The sequence below is a fragment of the Numida meleagris genome, chromosome Z (assembly GCF_002078875.1).
Source record: "Numida meleagris isolate 19003 breed g44 Domestic line chromosome Z, NumMel1.0, whole genome shotgun sequence".
Taxonomy (NCBI): Eukaryota; Metazoa; Chordata; class Aves; order Galliformes; family Numididae; genus Numida; species Numida meleagris.
Window position 1 is genome coordinate 63,641,927 of NC_034438.1, and position 19,114 is coordinate 63,661,040.

The window sequence follows — 19,114 nt, forward strand, 5'->3', positions numbered from 1 at the left end:
GACAGTGTGGAAATAGAAACATCCATTTCTTCACCATTTAGGAGGTGCAGAGTCACTGCCAAACGTACCCACTGCTAAGTGCTCCTCGAGCCATCTCTGTACTGGAAAACTGGAACAGTAATTAAATTTAATCGAACAGGGCTGAATTTGCACACAGTAATGTGAGAGAGAGACTATCAGTAGTTCATTTTAGTTCCATTCAAGTGAAGATACGCTTCTGCCATTTTTGAAGCCTTAATCCCATCTGTTTTCCAGTTATCCTTAGGCAAAGAGTGGAAAACAGACCTGACTTACAATGTTAAATTCCCCCCCGCCCCCCAAGCTCAAAGAATTAAAAACAACAGAAGACCTTTCAGGTGTTCTTCATGCATAGCAATAAAGAAAACATCACGAGCAGAAACCTTTTCCCTGCTTGAGGTTGGCCTCCCAGGACTGTGGCTTCCCGCCCAGGCAGGTCACCCGACCTGTTTCACATCTGGCAGTGACAAATTAGGGAAGCTCATCCACTCGAACTTGTGAGAAGATTAATGGCATCAGTCCTTAAACAGCTCTGCATTACACTACATAAAATTGAAGTGATACTTCCATGAGTAAGCATTCCTGTCAATGTAAATTACAGCTTTGAGGAAAAAGCATTACCTATGAGATTACTGGCTCTGGATCTCTGCAATTGACTTTTGCAGATCCTCAAAGAATTCAGAAAGGTGATTTTTTTCTTAATCTTTCATTTTCATCTGCAAAATACTGTGCAATACTGCAAAACATCTTCTAGACAAACAGTGAGTGCCTCACAAAAGCAGCGATCACCTAACATCCACAAAACTTCTGCATTTCATATTTTGCTTCATGACATACAAGAACAGCAAACCACTACCAAAAAATGCTGCAAAAATAAAGTGTCCAAGGTTGTATCTAATGTGCTGTGTTCAAAGTGCAGTTTTGAAAACATTCTTTCCTGTTCTTTTGTTTTTGGTCCTGCATTAAGGAGGAAGTTGTTTGGAGGGATTGTTTCCACTTCCACCTTTTGTCTTCTTACAGTTATGCAGCTGAGTGCAGCATCTCCAAGCATTCGATGCAGATACACAAGAAAACCAGTAAATTAAAAGTTGCTAAAATGTAGGGTTTTCTCTTTTATCAACCTTTAATAACACCATCATCTTTAGGCATGTCACATAATACAACTAATAGACTTTCCAACTGTTGTTTATTTCCTGAAATCAGGTATTTGTAATTAAATGGATTCCTTCATGACTAGACCATGACACTGCTAGTTCATTATTTTGTCCATGTAACAGGAGCATGGGTTGCTAGCAGAAAAGTTAACATTAGTCACAAAAACCATCCTGACTGCATTCAAACTGTTCTCCTAAGAGGACGAGCTTTTTTTCTGGTTAAAATCCAGAGTCAGAGGGAAGAATACTTGTCCTAAAATATTTCAGACTGTTTCTCAGCAAAGTATTTTTTCCACAAAGTTTCAAGTTTTGCTGTTGCTGCAGTACCTTCAAAGACATCGGTGCCAATATTGATGTGTCTTAAGAAAACTTCGGTTTTCTTCGCAGAGTGAATTGGTACAAAATGCCAGTTTTTATGACTAATAGCTCTGATAAATATCCTGCTATTAATACTTTCTAAGTCTTATACTCCTTCAGAGAAATTGACCTTATTTAAAAATATACATCCTGCACCGCTCCTGTTGTTCAGAGAAGGACACCTCTCATCCGAGATACGTGTCTCCTTGGACAATGTTTGTAACTGACAGGGAGCACAGACATCCTATGAATACCTGTTTTTCGTGTTTTACACTATAAAAACTATTTTTTTTACGTCTAGCTGAATGGAGAACAGAACCTGAAGGCCCCAACTGGGGGTGGTGATAGAAGCATTTCAGTTACTTCGTGCAAAGGCTTTACTTGAACACAGTCCTTGCAAGTATTTGTCAGAAGACAACAAAGAGGAAAGCAGATTTCTAACCACCAACCCAACTGCAAGAATTAGAGAAGAATAACTTAAAACTGATTTTGTACCTGTATTAGTCCTCTATGGTAGTCTTTACTGTGTAGAAGGTGAAAGGTGCCATTAAATCTTAAAGAACCCAAAAACCTTAGCCACAGAGGAATGCCTGGAGGTCTTGTCCATCCCCCAGTTCAGAGCAGGGCTTACTCCACTCCTACTGCTCACCTGCTCCTCGGGAGTACACAAGCATCATCAGTGAGTGCTGTAGATAGCACGTAGTTTCCTTTAAACTGGGATTTGGGAAGCCAAAGTGTTAACACTGCAACACTTCAGAAACTACCAAAGGACTCTGAGCATCTGCATGAAGTCAAAACCACCGTCTCAATCTTCACCACTAGGATCTGTGGCTCTGTCCAGCACCACAATGTATTTCTAACATTAATGCTGAAGTTTTGTCCCACATAGCAAAACAACACGTGACTTTGTGTTCAGCTGGGACTGAACATGCTGCTTAAAAAACACGGTATGATGTTAAAGAAAGCAGTGAGTTTTTTGAAAGTCTGCATACAGTCCAAGTTATCCCAAATTTCTGAGTCCAGGTGCAGCTTTATGCTGACGTACTGTAATTAATTCCTGGTTTGTTTTTTTTTCTTCCCCTGAAGGGATCAACTATCAGCTGAACACTATCAACTGCAGGATGCCACAAGTCGCAGCCTTTCTTCTCAACAAGCCACTCCCTTTTATGTTTCAACAATGTCAGGACTGACGATCAGGCAGCAAAGGCAGTGGCTATGGCAGAAGAACACTGAAAAACTGAAGGGAACGAAGGCAAAATATAAAAACCAAGAAGTGATTGCTTTGAAAATAGCGATGTTCAAAATTCAGAAGCTGATAGAGTAAAATAATTTTAGTGGGAAAGCAATCAAAATGGTAACTTGTTGCTGTGCCGCAGCAGAGATCACCCTGAGATGTGATCACCCCCAGCAGCCTACTGCACCCCTCTGCTCCCAGAGACTGCTCCTGCGCGACAGCTGGCAGAAGGGAACACGCACCTTCCTGCCCTGGAGCAATTATGAGTAACTGCAGCGTGGAATGAGTACTTTCTTCAGCCACTCTGGAAGGGTAATAATGCGGTAATTACAGTGACCTGCAGTAAAAACACGAGTCAGAAGTAAGAGCAGCTTCAGGAAGGTAACACCACCTCACTTTGCAGCAAAGACATGCTGAAGCTCAACCACCAAAGCCCTGAAGAGAGGCAAAGAAAAGACTGACACAACACCCAAGCGTGGATTTTATTTAGGAGACCTTACATTTGCACATTGGTCCATACAAGATTTGTATGTAAAACTCTTGGTAAAACCGTCAGTGAATAGAGCAAGCTAATACACAGATATAAACCTAGGCATCATGGAGACACATTGCATGAACCATCAGACATTACAGCAATGAGAGAGAAACTAAAGAATAAGTCTACAAACACTGGAACACAATAGCTATCAATACTACTCTTCAATTAAAATTTCAAGAACTGCAAGAATGTATTATGTTAGAAAAAAAAAGATCTTTGAATAAACAGGAAGTTTATGAAAAAGAATATTTCTTTAAAAATGTGCCCCAGCACTTGCTCATATCTTTTCATTAGTAGTTTTACCCCTTTTAAAGCAAATATTCACTGAAAATCAAAATAAATTGCAAATAAATTGAAAAAATCTTAGAACATTTGAATTTCCCCTGAATTTGAATGTAGTGTAGGATGCATTTCATAATACTCCAGTATCTTGCCCCTAAAAACTTCCAAAAAAAAAACCCAAAAACACCAAAATGAAAACCAACCAACCAAAAAAGTAATAATAAAAAAAAAAACAGCTCAGGAGTTTTGAATTCCACAACACTGTTATTTCTAAAATTTTGCTGTAAGAAAAGGAAGGACAGGGCTAGATTGTCACAAATTATTCAATGAGGCACAAAGACCTTCTGTGTAATTCACTGTCCCCACCTTCTTCAGTAGCAACAGAACTTCCCAAAGGTGGATCGCAGAGGCGGACGTTTATGTACACCTGATTCTTCGTGAGGGGACTCGGAAGGCTCTCGTACCTTACTGGTACATAATCACGGCTGACAGGAAAAAGATAACATGCACCAGCTGCTGCCATCAAATTATTCCATCTCCAAATAGCACAACATAAGTCATACGTGAAAGCTTTATGGAGCAAGCGGTCAGTTACAATAAATAGGGGTCAGTGGAAATGGAAAGTGAAACACAAGACCAAATCTGTAATAACCTCATCAAATGGCCTAATCAGGCAGCTGATACATACAATGTAAGAGTTTTAGATCTAACTTGAAGATAGGATTTTTTGCAGTCAGAGTAGGCCAAAACTGAGTAACTCTTCATATAAATGCTGAAGATGAAGATAGGGAGAACCGTTCATAAAAAAATGTGTCTTTTGATGCACTTTGTTTGATTCCACTGCACATTTAAGCAATGCAAACCTCAGAAAATCAGTACATGTTGTTTTCAACATCATGGTATTCACATCTTAACTTCAGGGTTTTTTTGAGTAGTTACACAGGAATAACAGGATGCCAGTTTTCTTTTGTGACATCTACTGCGTAAGTTCTATCAAATTCACAGAAAAATTCAAGGCTTGGCCCACGCTGGCAGTAAATTAGAAATGTACTGTTAACTTATTACGCTTATTGTACGTACTGTAGACTCAAAGCAACGTCCAGAACTCTGGTTAATGGGAGCTTTCGTGGGTTCTAAGTCCTGTTCCTCCTGAAAAGTAGTAAGGTGGAAAGGTCATCATCCAAAAAAACGACACCACACGACCAGGTGTGCTATCATCCTTGTTCAGGCAATTGTACTAAAAACCTGGGTTAGTCAAAACAATCTGGGTTAGAAAAGGGTCCTTGAAGTATCTATCTACCATAGTTACAGCAAGTTAGGAAACAGTTAATGCCTCTTCTTTCTATGCTATTGCAAAATGTGCAAGCACAGTTAATAGAAACTGATGCTATAAAGAAGAGAGATTAAATCTGTTCAGATCCGCTCAAGCTGGCACAAGCAACTAAACAGTACTTCCTTGCTCCCAGTTCATTAGAAGGAACAGCACTGTCAGACTTGACCCTTCAGTCATTACCGGTGTTCATTTTATAAGATGAAAGAGAGGCAAAAAATTCTTAAAATAACTAAGCCTCTTCTTGCAGGTGATAAACAAGGTTACAATGAGTTGTCTTTTTTAAAGTTCAACTTTAAAAAATTTTTGAAATTGTATTCTGAGTTAACAAGCTGTACAATCTGGAATGTGGAAAATAACTCTAAATCACAGAAGAGTATAATTTTTGCTGTAAGCAGTGATTACTGTAAAACTACTTAATTCTTAGGGCTTTTAGCTTTTAAAGAGACTGCAGCAGAACATTTTATGTAGCTCGTGGTAATACCATGGATTCTACATTTAACACCTCATAGACAGAATCTTCTACTGATGAGGAGTGAGAAAATCATCCATTATGAAAGCAGCAAAAATGGAGCATATGAGGATGAGCTACAAAATAATCCTTCTGAAGAACTGCATATTTCTGTACCTACTACAGTCTCAACTGTTGTCCTCCTGTATAAAATGCGAATGATTTTCCTTGACAGAGATTGAATGCTTCTTGACTGGCTCACACAAAAGCTGTTGGTAGCAAATTACCCCAGTCAAAAACCAGCAACCAGGGTGGTTATCCCCTTTATATACTTGCAGGAAACAAGTGCTAGATGCCACTGGGAGAATGACAGGGAACGTGCATGTGATGATTAAGTAACAATACTGACCTATTAAAGAGGCACTGCATTTCTGTGTGGGAAACCTTTTAAGAAAATTATACAAGAACTACTTTGGTGACCATGGGTGTGCTCTATACACTCTATTTGGGAAGGAAAATACACTTCCCTGAGTAAGAAAATTTCATGTTTGAAGAAAACAAGTATTATAAACGAGGTCATACCTTGTAGGCTTCATATTTCACATTCTATTCCTATAGCTTTTTTAAATTCAGAATTTTGTGGTTCTGAGATGTCATAATAAACCCTACTTTTATCAAAGTTCTCACGGATGAAAAGCAGATCTTCTACAGAATACACATCCTGTTTGCCTGTCCAAACGGTGAGGCTGTACCTATTAAAAAAAAAAAGAGAGAGAATATTATTAATTCATTGGATATAAAACAGAAAAAAAAACCACCCCATTAATAGGCTTCTAAAATAGTCAAAACTGTGGTATCTTAATGTTAGGAATGTAATTACTTATCAAAATTTTATCTCCTTTGGATTTTAAAGTTAATTAACCAAAAATCAGGAAGTAGAAGAACTGTATGTCCCTGTTTTCCTTACCCCTTTACATACAAGGAAATAATCTTCCTCCATGCCTGCACTTCTGTCACAAGAAACTTCACTGACAGTCTCCCTACTCTTCTTGACACCCCAATGATTTCAAGTTTATGTAAAAAGGAATTACTGAAAATACTACTCCAAACATGACCATACTCAAACAACACAAGTTTGTATTTGGCGCATAGAGAATGCTTGATACAGACAGATTACCTAAAGAATAAGACTGCAGCCCTCTAAATAAACCTCTATTTGACAAAGGCAAACTAAAATTTGCGGAGATCTAGTCTTTCACCACACTTTTTTCCTCACAATGAAGTTTGGTTCTAGTCAAATTTTAAGTTCTTGCAACTGAAGTTAAACTTGCTAGAACTTCCCAGAGAGGTCTGCAGGTTTGTTGAGATGAACTATCCCAACACCTAGCAATATTTTAAACCCACCTGGTACTTGTGTGAACATTCTGTCAAATATAGCAAGGATCTGGGGCTGTTGGTGGATGCTTGGCTGAACTTGAGCCAGCAGTGTGCCCAGGTGGCCAAGAAGGCCAACAGCATTGTGGCTTCTATCAGAAATAGTGCAGCCAGCAGGAGAGGGAGGTGAACATACCCCTGTGCTCTGCTCTGGTATCAAGTTGTGCCATGGGATGTTCAGGTTGGGTGTTAGGAACAATTTCTTCTCAGAAAGAGTGGTGATATATTGGAACAGGCTGCCCAGAGAGGTGGTGCAGTCACTGTCCCTGGTGGTGTTCAAGAAAAGGGTAGACACAGCACTGAGGGACATGGTTAGTGGGCATGGTGGGGATGGGCTGATGGTTGGACTGGATGATCTTAGAGTTCTTTTCCAATCTTAATAATTCTATGATTCTCTGAACAAAGTAAAACAATCCAAGACATATATTAGCAAAGAAATTTCAGACTGATCATTAACTTTGATGAAGCAAGAAATAGTTAAAAGCAGAGCACTCTAGCAGAAAACAGGAGGCAATCACAGGCATAGTTGTTATTATCAGTCTCGTATTTTATGTTTTGTCATCTATGTGATGTGTAGTTATGCCATCTGATGAACTGAATGTATCCTTCATGTACACTTTCTCATTAATTGTAACTGGAATTTATTGCATCTTTTAAAATATATCTTTAAAAAATACCTAAAAACTTCAAAGCATTATTTCCAGTTTAACCCTCTATTTTTCTACCTGTGGTGGTTTATTTAAGTGGACATTATGAAGAAGAAAAATAAACTCTGTCCCAGCTGAACCTAGGACAGTGCCTTCTTGTTGATATTTACTGGGAAGTTTTACAGGGAAGTGTTTGTCTTACACTTTCTGTCCTGCACTGTGACCTCAGCCGGTGCTTAAGGAATAACATTATTAAAGCATAGGTAAGCAGAGCAGGTGAAAAAAACGAGGAAATGATAGCATGCATGAAGCAAGTTTTCTTCTTCTTTTGTTATATGTAAATATACATTTTTATGAAATTGTTATAGGTTTGTAAGAACATTTTTTAAAAGGAACTATAACTTAGTGTTTGGAAATTACTGAATGTTTTTCAGGTACCAAAGCAAAGTCCATCAGATTGTTAGTAAACTTCTGTTGTAGTTTTGGCTGGGATAGAATCAGTTTTCTCCACAGCAGTTCAGTATGCTGTTATGTTTTGGATTTGACAACACACCCATGTTTTTGCAGCTGCTGAACAGTGCTGACACAGCACTAAGACTGATAGGCTGGGGATGGACACAAAGCTGGGACAGGACACAGCCAGAACAGTTAACCCACAAAGACCAAAGCACCAGAGGGATTCAGCATCATACAACACTGTGCTCAGCAATAAAACCCTGAGGGAGCAGGGAGGATGCTTGCCAAGGCTGCTGCTGAGCAGGGACTGTCAGTGGGCTGAAGGCGAATACTTGCTTTCTGCCTTGTTTTTCTTGGTTTTGTCTCTCTTTTACCTAGAAAATGGTCTTTATCAAAGTCCATGAGTTTTCTCATTTTTGCCTTTCTGATTCTCTCCCCAGTCCTGCTGTGAGCAAACTGAGTGTGCCCTCCTGACCACCAATGTTAATAAATGAGTTCCAGTTCAGAACTGACCTAGGATATTTTTAGGGCAATTATACAGAACACAAGGAATCTAATATGAGAAATACATGTAAGTAGTAATTAATTCCAAATTGCAATGTCAAACTGGTTGGACTAATTAACTCTACTAGTTTTATGAAATGTTGTAATGGAACTGGATTACAGAACCTAGAAAAGATTAATTACCTATAATAAGTAATATTAAAAGAGGTTTTTGAAATGTTATTATTTTGCAGAAACGAGTGCTTTATTACTACGAAATAAGTGACTTTACAATAGGGACTGCTAAAAATGAAGTCCCCCAAACTTACCGATCTGACTGGTCTATCAACCAGCACAGCTCAGACACTGACTGTCGTACTAATGCTGCCCGTACAGGGAATGTAACGGGCTGAGAGAGTGTACTGCATATCTGAGCCATTTCTTTCACCATTGTCCAACTGTAGCCTACAATAAAAAAACATTTGATCAAAGAGATTTCTTCACAAATACAGCCTCTCTCAAAATAAAGACACAATGATTTACAGAATGGTTAGACTGCAAGACAAGGTAAGAGCAGACACTGGTTTTGTGAAAATCAGGGAATTTAAAAATGAAACCATTAAACTATGATAAGCAAAGTCATTGTCCCAAGGGGAAAGAAAGAGCAACAAAACAAAAGAAGAAAAAGAAACTTTAAAATTTTAAGTGTCCAGCTAGTTTACTTTTCTTCAGGAAATGTGCCAGAACTCCAATCACCAAACCTCTCCTGGTGGGACTCGGGGAGCAGACCACCGAGACAGGGCTCAGGCAATTTGTTCCATGAAATTCCTCAGAATGAGGGAACACGGTGAAGAACAAAGTATCACTTGATAGAAAAATCAGATTTCCATACAGTTTTGTCTAAGCTCAAACACAGAACTAATTGCCACACATAATAAAATACAAATTAATGAAGCAATAGTTTTTACATTCACTATGCTTTTCAAACTGACAAGAGATGGCATTTATCTAGAATCAATCACGAAATTAATTCAAGGAAAGCAGGTGACACAATGTAAGCATTCCATCCTCTCTCTTTACCTTCATTGTGCTGTTCAGGGTGCCAGCCAGTCGTCCACCCCAGCGATAAGGTTACCTCTGGGAAAAACGAGGTGACGGTGTCAAGGAATCCCTTTGCATCCATGACGGCGTTGTTCCCATTGGGGCCTGGGAGGACGTCTGCATTGAGCCAAACAGGTCGCTCCAAACGCGGCTTCACAAGCTGGAGCAGCTCCAGGGAGGGCCGTACGGCGTCAAGGCTGTACCAGCAACACGTGGGCAAGGTGAGACCCCTCACCCAGAGTGAGGACAGGAAGCGCACAGCACACCTGCAGCCCTGTCAGTGAAACTCCCCCTGCAACCCAGACTGCACCTGGGCAAACGTGGAGGACTCTCTGTACTGCAGGGCGACTGTATCTGCTGGTGTGAAGCAGCAAGGCCTCACGTCTCCCTGCTGCCCAACAAGGGCTGATGCGCGGCGCTCACTTCATGCCTCTTCTAACATGAGACGTGCTATGACTTGGATTTTATTCAGCACTTGTGGAGGATTTCAGTAAAGGAAGACATAGCAGGCTCTGAATGACATTTTTCACTAAGTTACTTTTTCATTAAGTGCAAGATGACACATCCTTATTAGGACAGTAAAAAGCCAAAAACTGAATATTTTCAGTCCAGTAATAGACTGAAAGAGCACCCAGATGAACACTTTATCCCCGGTGGAGGTTATTCCCTCAGCTCAGAACTGAGGCATAGCAGTGGCAGCATGAAGCAGTCTCCTTCTGTAAGTAAGTATGGAATGGAGTCACTTGAGCAACCAGTTGAACACCTCTTGCAAGCATTTAACAAAACGTATTCAGCCACATACTCTCAGCATCCCCTCAAAGCCAAATAAAAAGCATAACTGAGACTGCAGATTGAGTACGAGGCTGCACCTCCAGTGCTGCGTTCAGTTTTGGGCCCCTAACTACAAGAAAGACATGGAGCATGACCAGAGAAGGGCAACGAAGCTGTGAGGGGTCTGGAGCACAAGTCTGATGGGGAGAGGCTGAGGGAACTGGGATTGTGTGGTCTGCAGAAGAGGAGACTCACAAGAGATCTTATTGCTCTCTACAGCTGCCTGAAAAGAGGTTCTGGTCAGGTGGGGTTGGCCTCTGCTCCTAACAGCAACAGAATGAGAGGGAATGGTCACAAGCCGTGCCAGGGGAGTTTCAGGTTGGACACTGGGAAGAACTTCTTCACAGAAAGAGTGGGCAGGCACTGGAACAGGCTGCCCGGGAAGGTGGTGGTGTCACCGTCCCTGGAGGTATTTAAGGAAAGGGTAGATGTCTGTGGGACATGGTCAGCGGGCACGGTGGGGATGCGCTGATAGTTGGACTAGATGATCTCAGTGGTCTTTTCCAACCTTAATGATTCTGCGATTCTAAGGCAACCTATAACCTTGTCTATCCTAACAAAACTTTCAAAGCTGCTGTGTTGTGGTAGGAAAGGAAATGTAGAATAATTGGGAAACTGATTGAATGTCAAGAAAATCCATGATTATTTTCTCACAGCAAATTAATGAACATTCCACATAATGTTCAGGAACTTATAATCACAGCAATTAGAGCTGGGCTTTCCTTACTAACAGGACAGACCTGTTTTCTCCTGCAGTCCTCCCCCCGCTCCGTAAGGCTCCTTCTATACCAGGCCATTCCCAGCCCCAGCCCAGGACAAGGTCAGAAGAACCATGTCAGGATGAGCAGACAGCACTGGGAGCAGCAGCCAGCTGTGCCCCGAGCCACCCATGCTTACAGCCAGCAGTGCTTTTGTGCATTTTAGCTTTTGTGTTTTGTGCTGCAGAGAGAACTGCATATTGGTAGGAATTCCACTCAGCATTTTCAGTCAGCAAGAACTGGCCCATTTGGCTCGTTATTTATTTATTTTTTTCAATAGAAAAGTCAGCAATGGCTTGATTTAACATGATTGGTTCAAGTATTTCCCACATGCTCTGAAGCCAGAACACTTCACTTGCTCCCGGAACTAACAGACAGGTGGCTGTCAAAGTCACCCAAATGCCTTCATTTCTTTGATAAAGCGCACGCTAATGTAAAGAGCACAAAAACAAAGAAGCATATCTTGAAAACAGAACAAACAAACCCAGACAGCACTCTACTATTGCACTGCACTGAGAAAATTCATATTGTTGACTCTGCTTTAAAGGCTTTTTTGAAACGACTATCTTTTTTGAAGTGCGACTCTGAAGCCCTTTTGCAGAAAGCACTAATTCTAGCAGGAAATGTGATTATGTGATCAATCACACTCACAGAGTAGAAATACGGAAAATATTTCTTCCTAAGCACTGTTAAAGTATTCTTCAAAACTTCAGCATCGGTAGCCAAAGAATAAGAATCCAAAAGAACATTAGATTCTGTGTCACTCACACAAGTGTAGCTGCACTGTGTGCTCCTATTTTTGAAATGTTTTTATATAACCAGAGTTTCATTGTGCAATATAATTTTAAAAGCTTTTTAAGATCAGCACTCGGCTGGAAATTCCTTGTGGAAAAAAATAAGAAGCAGCTGATTTTAAATGAACTGAAGCAATCATTAAAACTCAAAAAAATGAAACCTCTTTTCTCTCCTCTGCCTGAGCAAAGATTTGGAGAATCTGCACCAGTAAGAGGATTTAGCATGCCCACCATCTCTGTATTCCTATGAACTTTAACACGAGAACGATCATTACATTACACAGAACAACAGGTACAAATCACATCTTATAGCTACCCAGCAACTGTTGCATTTCTACAGCATACCTAGGCAGTGACAAAGCTGTCTCTGGTATACAGCTGCATTCTTCATCTGTGGTAAAATCTGACACATACGCAGAGAAAGCTAAAACCAGGAATGGCAAAGATTGCCCAAAGATTGCAGTTAGTCTAAAGGCTCTGAATTTACTTCAGTATACATGCACCTTACCACACAGACAGCAATATAACTTTATTGTATTGAAAACCAGACTCAGAAAATCGCATCATATGCAGTGTGAGATCAGACATCCAGAAGAGTACCCTGAATTCCTGAACTGTTAATATTGGAGCTTATCAGGGAACAGAACTCCTCTCCTTAAAAGAGGTCTGGGAAAGAAACATATACAAGCAGCTGTAGGATGATGCTCCTAAGTAAATACAGACTGCAGCAGACCTGAATGGCATCAGCTTTTCAGCAAGCTTTTCAGAAGCTCCTTCAACAACCTTGACATGTTCATTACCCTTCCAGAGTAGGGAATATCTCTGAGAAACCTTGGTGTCAGCGAGCAGTGACCCCATGCACTCGCCCCATTGGCAGCCCCGATGGCATCCCAGCTCCTTCTCCTTCCCGGCTCCTTTGCTCAAGCAGAAAACTGAAAGGAGCTTTCCAGACAGGCACTATCATTTCAATTTTCCCAACAGTAAAAGTTTACTCAGCTGCAACTCAGTAATGAGTTCACTGAATATGAAATAATTATTTGCGGTTCAAAACATGTAAAGCTTTTATTCTTTGAATGTACTGAGTAAAACTGTCTATGATTCACTAAGTTCACCATCCAGTAAGAAATGCATAACCTGTGAACTGCACAGTAAGAACAAGGTTAGTTTAATGATCACCAGAAGATAGTTAGCATTACCTACAAAATTGTTAATTGTTAAGAATGTAAAGTATATGCAAATGTTTTGTTTCAAAATACCTCTTAAAATCCAGCTTGATGCCCTTATCTGTGCCGATCATCTCAGCCAGCCACTCCTGCAGCGTGATGTCGCTGTCTGTTTCAGGGGGATGAGCCATGATAGGGTCTCCATCTCCTCCCTCACCACCTCGAAGGAGGACATCTGCTTCTACCATGTGAACTGCACCTGTTATTTAAAAAATGAACGCTGCAAACAGAGGAAATCCAGTATTTCCAGTGTCCGCTTAATCATAACTATATGGAAACTTCCAACACCAAACGGTGCCCACTTACTCCATAAGGATCATAGAGTACGAGCTGCTGCCTGTGAAGCAACCAAGACACATTTTGGGGTACTTAAGTCACGAAGCTCTTTAGAAATCAACAACCAAGGGAAAACTGGGTTCTGAATGTGTATTTGGACAAGCAATCACAGCGCAAGGGACCTCGGCTGCTCCTCCAATGTTCTCCCCTCCAGACCCTTCCCCATGTTTGTAGTCCTCCTTTGGACGCTCTCTGATAGTTCTACGTCCTTTTCACACTGCCAGCCCGCACGCAGTGCTGGAGGTGCAGCCGCACAGCGCAGAGCACAGCGGCACAACCCCTCCCCTCGCCCGATGCACCCCAGGCATGGCTGGCACTTTGGGCTCCAGGCACGTTGCTGGCTCACATGCACCTTCTGGCACCAGAACCCCCAGATCCCTTTCTGCACGCGTACGAGGAGCCGCCCCAGCTGAGCGCACGGGCTCCCTCCGGCCTGCACCTACTGCGGGCGGCCTCCCGGGCCCGGCGCCGGCTGTTCGCTGCGTGCCACCACCGGATCTCCGCCCCGTCCCGGGCCGCCAGGCGCCCGGCCTTCAGGAAGTGCTCCACCGCCGCCTCACTCCGCGCTCCTGCAGCAACGAGCGGGACGTCCTTCAGCGCGGCGCCGCCGCGGCCCCCGGAGGGATGCGGGCCGAGAGGCGAGGGCCGCGCCGCGCTTACCGTGCTTCTCGGCCGCCATCGCCTCGGCGCTGCCGCCCCGAGAGGCGGGGGCTCCCCGGCGGCGGCGGAGGCCGCGTGGCAGCCAGGCTGAAACCGCCCTCGCAGCCCGGCCCTGCGCGGTCACCGCCGGAGGGGGACAAGTCGGAGTCTTACCACAACACGCTCGCCTGTTTTATTTAAATAAGGGATAGCCTTTATTTAACTCTTAGAGATCGTTAGTACAGGATAAATGGCAAAAGGCTCCTCTAGTTACCTGGCGGCACAAACACGCGTTTTGCTGCTTTGCCCCTCCCGGATCAGGGAGATGCTGCAGCGCAGGAAGGTCACCTCCACCTCATTACATTTATTAACCAGAGGAAACAACGGTGAGGTTGCCCAGCGGCATCGAGGTGCGACTTGCTTGCACTGAACCGCCCATCCTGCGGCCCCCAGCTCCTCTCCAGAACTACAGTTTTGCCGAAGAATCAGTTCAAATGTATCCCCAGAGTCCTCCAGGCCACGAGCCTGACATCTTCCAACACTTGTTTTCTAAAGCACAGAGCTGAACAGGTTAAGCTACAAGTTGTTTTTGAGACAAAAACACGAAATATCCCCAATGAGCATCGAGAAGACAGCAAACTGTTAATAGCCTCATAAACCTGTACCAGCATTTTTACTGAAAACAATATAGAACATGAACTCGGTTCTGTTGTTTTCTTTTTGGTAAATAGTTGTGACAGACACCAAACCTTGGTTCATGGAACCTTGGTACAAATCACGTGCATCCCAAGTACATAAATAGATTTTAAGGACCCAATATAAAAAAATACATACAATACTAAATCTGTTCATGAAAACGCACACTTAATACATTTGTCCTCCCTGAAAATAAAGGAGGCTACCAAGAGGTAAGAAAAGCAGAAGCAAGCAGAAAAGATAGTGCAGAATTCCTGTCTTATTGCTACATGTAGATTACTTCAAGGATAACCTGGCGTTTTACGAATCCTCAAAAGGTCAGACTGCATCAAGACTTCTGAACACCCAGTAAAAGAAAAAAGATCAGTATTTATAAAAATAGTATCTGTTTTAGTAAGATAAATCCCTACAAATTCAAGAATTGAATCAGTTTTTCTACAAAAAGTAATTCAGAAGCGTATGTTCCTGAAGCACCAGCATGGTATCTTAAGAAGTCAGAACTTCACCTACAATGCTGTTGTAAACTTAATTGCAATTTTTTTTTTAAATGGGATTTGATGGGGGATGTACTGCTAAGTGACGGAAGAGCACTTTAGAAAGGAGGGGAAAGCCTCAGATCTGTCCCAAAGGAATTCTGGAGGGCTCCTCCAAAAAGGTAACAGGGCCAGTTGTCTTGCTGAGATGGAATCAGAAAAGCCAAGGTGCAGGTGGAACTAAATCTGGCAAAGGGTGTGAAAAATAACAGATTCTATGGGTACGTTGGTCAGAAGAGACAGGCAAAGGAGAGCGTACCCCCTCTGATGACTTAGAAGGGAGAACTGAATACAACAGACATGGAGAAGGCTGACTCGGTCTTCACTGCCAGTCAGGCTTCCCACGCCTGTCATGTCCCTGAACACCTATGTTGACGCTAGGTGAGCAAAATCCCTTCCACTGTAAGAGCAGTGCAAGAAGACCTGGGGAACTATAGGCCAGTGAGCCTGGGTCTGCACCTGGGAAGATCATGGAACAGATCCTCCTCATGCGTTAACGCACACGCAAAACAAGCAGGTGAACTGAGACAGCCAGCACAGCTTCCCCAAGGGCAGATTCTGCCTGACCTATCTGGTGTCCTATGATAGTGACAGCATCTGTGGACAAAGAAAGGGCAACTGAGGTCACCCACCTGGATTTCTGCAAGGCCTTTAACACGGTCCCCCACCACCTTACTCCTAATTGGAGAGAGACAGATTTTGAAGGGTGGAATATATGATAGATAAATAACTGATTGGATGGTCACAGCCAGAGAGATGTGGTCAATGGATCTACATCCAAGTGGAGGCAGGTCATAAGCAGTGTCACCCCAGGAGTCTGTCTTGGGACTGGTGCTCCTCAGCATCTTTATCAATGAGACAGACAGCTGCATCAAGTGCGCCCTCAGCAAGCTGAATGGTACAGCTGACAGAACAGAAGGAATGGACACCATCCAGAGGGACCTGGACAGGCTTGAGAAGTGGGCCCACAGGACTCTAATGAGGTTTGGAAGAAACCAGCTCCCTCACTGTTTTTTCCAAAGAGAAGTACTCCAGCCCTCTGATCATTTTTGTGGTCCTCTAGACCCACTCCAGCAGCTCTGCATCCTTTTTGTGCTGGGGACCCCAGGCCTGGATGCAGTACTCCAGAGAAGGCTCTGAGATCTCACTGCATCCTTCCAGTACTTAAAGGGAGCTCAACTTTTTGCACAGTCTGAGAGTGATGGGATGAGGTGCAAGGGCTTTAAACAAAAAGAAGGGAGGTTTAGGTTAGACGTTAGGAAGAAATTGCTTACTCAGAGGGTGCTGAGGCCCAGGCACAGGATGCCCAGAGAAGCTGTGGGTGTCCCATCCTCCCTGTAGATGCTCAGGGCCAGGCAGGATGGGGCCCTGGGCAGCCTCATCTGGTCGGGGGTAACCTTGCTCACGGAAGGGGGACTGGAACTAGGTGATATTTAAGGTCCCTTCCACTCTAAACCATTCTGTGATTCCTTGTGCTGATCAAAAACAAGTGTCAAGAAGTGTCCACCTGTATTTACACTGAGGCATGAAGTATGCAGTCAGCTACCTAAGACCTCATATCTGAACCTCAAATAGCAAGGAAGTTCTTTGCACATGGAAAGCGCATGCTTCAGGATGAGATAAGATCTAACTGCAGCAGTTTCTTCAATACTTATCTGACGTTACGAGGCAAGATAGTATGGCTGGAAGTTACACAACACAATGTAAATGGTACAATAGTGTACAGAGGTAAGCAACTGCCTTCTTCTGCAACTGTATTAAGTGTAAAGTTTCAGAACTTTAGGGAACTTTACAGACTACGCTTCTTTCTGTGGTAAAGTAACAAATGGAAGTTGGGCTCTTGTTTTGTTTAAATACAGTTTGAAAATCCATTAAAACCAAAATGGTTTTAGAAAATTTGATCTTTAGTGTTTGATGCATTACAACTTTGGTGTTCAGAGCTAGTGAACCGGTATCTTGCCAGAAATTGGTTTCAAAATAAATGTTCCATAAGGAAAAATATTAATTCCATTTTCAGTGGTAAGCTTGCAGGATCTGACATCCCACCATGGATCACAGGAATCAGAGCTTTGTCCAATTCATTCAGGTATTTCTGTGGAAAAAGGTGACCCCCGGATCCTGCTAAGTACTCAACCTAGAACAGAAACACATTAACATTTCTTCTATTAGTAAGACAAGACAAACGTGTAGCATCTTCACAAAACAGTGTTTCACCTAGCATGAAGTAGACAGAAAATAACACAAACACTAAGAACTGGGTAGGTTTCCAGGTCAATCATGAACTACTAGAATTGTCACCGAATCTCTGGGCTTACCAGACCATGCATCCTCTGCATCTCAAACTGCCTGAGACTTTTGTCAAGAATGATCTGATTGTATTCTATCACCACAGTGACTATTAATTTCAAAATACATTATTGAAAAATAATTTAAGAGAATATTTTCAGCTTCTCTTAAAGGTAAAGAAGTTTTACGGTTTACTTCCTTCAGACATGTGTATTCCAGCTCCAGAGTTCTGCAGTCTTTTTGGGTGCATCACATACTAGATGGAGCTAAGCAAACCTGTCTTTGCTATAGAAATGCTGGAGCAAATGCCTTATCAAACTAGAGTCAGGAGCTAATGCGGAAGAAAACAACATCAAGAAAAGCATCAGAAAATTAGCTCTATGATTCCTTTTTCTGACTCACCTTAGAGACAAATGAGTGCCAAAGAGTCAGAACTAGATGAAAACTGGTAACTTACAGCAAACAGCTGCTACAGCACATGGCACAAAAGGAAACAGCAGTAATTATTTTGTGAGCTATTAGTCATTAAGACAGCTCCTAAATGAAATTTAACCCTCAGTCTGGACCTGGGGTAGGACAAAAAACTAGGAACATTCAGAAAGAGATCCAAAGGTCTTTACTGGAAAAGTTTAAGAATTGGAGTGTCTACAATACAAGCTGAAAGATTACCATATCTGAGTCAACAGAAACTCTCAGGCCTATCTTATTCATCCCATTCTTCTTCAAGGTTTTAAGGTGTGGGCAAAGAGCAGTGCTGCAGGCAGCAGCAATGTCTTTAGCAAACTGGAGATGAACGGCACTGGGTAGTTCATGGTCCTTTAGGAAATAATACACCTGAAATTACAGAAACAATAAGGATATTCAGCAGTCTGGTCATATGAAAAGTAAGAAAATACGTAATTCAATATTCAGTTAATGCAGAACAAAGTGAACTACCAACACTTGTTTGTTGGCATAGTATCCCTAGTGTTTCATTTGTTCAATCAAAATACTTATGTAACCATGAGAATATCCAGATTACACATTCATAGAGTTATCAGTGCTAACAGACTTACACCATTTACTCTTTTCCAGAAGAAAATAATGTAAAGTATGGAAACTTACCACAATTACAGAACAGTTTGCACAGCAGTGTGGCTATGCATAGTTTAGTTTCTTTAACAGTAACATCTAGTACCCTTGTTTTAGCTCCTGTTATAAGTAGTAGCAGTAAAAAAAGCTCAAATACAATGTAATTTACTAACTTCAGTACACTTCAAAACTTTCCCTTTTCTTTCAAAGTCTCTGGTGTGTGGTATTTTTTCACTCTGAGTTCCTTCCATCGATTTTCCATCCACCGGGCTTAAAATTCTATGGAAGATAATAGTATTGTCAACAATTACAATAACATTTTGTTTCATACATGTTTTAACATTCTAAAGCATAATGTTTAGTTATCTTTAAAAGCTATTTAACAGCTCTGTAGCTAAATAATACAGGATGTGCACCATAATAATATAGAAGCTACAAAAAGCAGTATTCTAGACAGGGAAC

General features: G+C 42.0%; 2 protein-coding genes across 13 annotated transcripts in view; both read right to left on the minus strand.

Moving 5' to 3' along the window:
- On the minus strand, nucleotides 3,222-14,226 carry FAM151B (family with sequence similarity 151 member B). Of its 6 annotated transcripts, none has more exons than XR_002433629.1 (8): nucleotides 14,088-14,226; nucleotides 13,871-13,996; nucleotides 13,125-13,290; nucleotides 9,465-9,682; nucleotides 8,714-8,849; nucleotides 5,947-6,116; nucleotides 4,664-4,732; nucleotides 3,222-4,068 (listed from the first exon to the last, which is right to left on the minus strand). XR_002433629.1 is itself a non-coding variant. In XM_021381435.1 (7 exons), the coding sequence occupies exons 1-6, from the start codon at nucleotides 14,104-14,106 to the stop codon at nucleotides 5,957-5,959; spliced, it is 825 nt and encodes a 274-aa protein (XP_021237110.1). In that variant the 5' UTR covers nucleotides 14,107-14,226; the 3' UTR covers nucleotides 3,222-4,732; nucleotides 5,947-5,956. The 6 variants fall into 6 exon arrangements, 4 of the variants coding, with proteins under 4 accessions (XP_021237110.1, XP_021237111.1, XP_021237112.1 ...); XR_002433630.1 differs by having other exon boundaries at nucleotides 4,664-4,828; XM_021381435.1 differs by having other exon boundaries at nucleotides 3,222-4,732.
- Nucleotides 14,258-19,114, minus strand: part of ZFYVE16 (zinc finger FYVE-type containing 16) — a 33,985-nt gene continuing 29,128 nt past the window's right edge. For all 7 annotated transcript variants that reach the window (XM_021381430.1, XM_021381431.1, XM_021381425.1 and 4 more), the window contains 3 exons: nucleotides 18,826-18,931; nucleotides 18,251-18,415; nucleotides 14,258-17,429 (listed from right to left, as the gene is read on the minus strand). In XM_021381430.1, coding sequence (XP_021237105.1) covers nucleotides 17,268-17,429; nucleotides 18,251-18,415; nucleotides 18,826-18,931 — 433 coding nt within the window. In that variant the 3' untranslated portion in view covers nucleotides 14,258-17,267. The remainder of the gene's footprint in view (nucleotides 17,430-18,250; nucleotides 18,416-18,825; nucleotides 18,932-19,114) is intronic.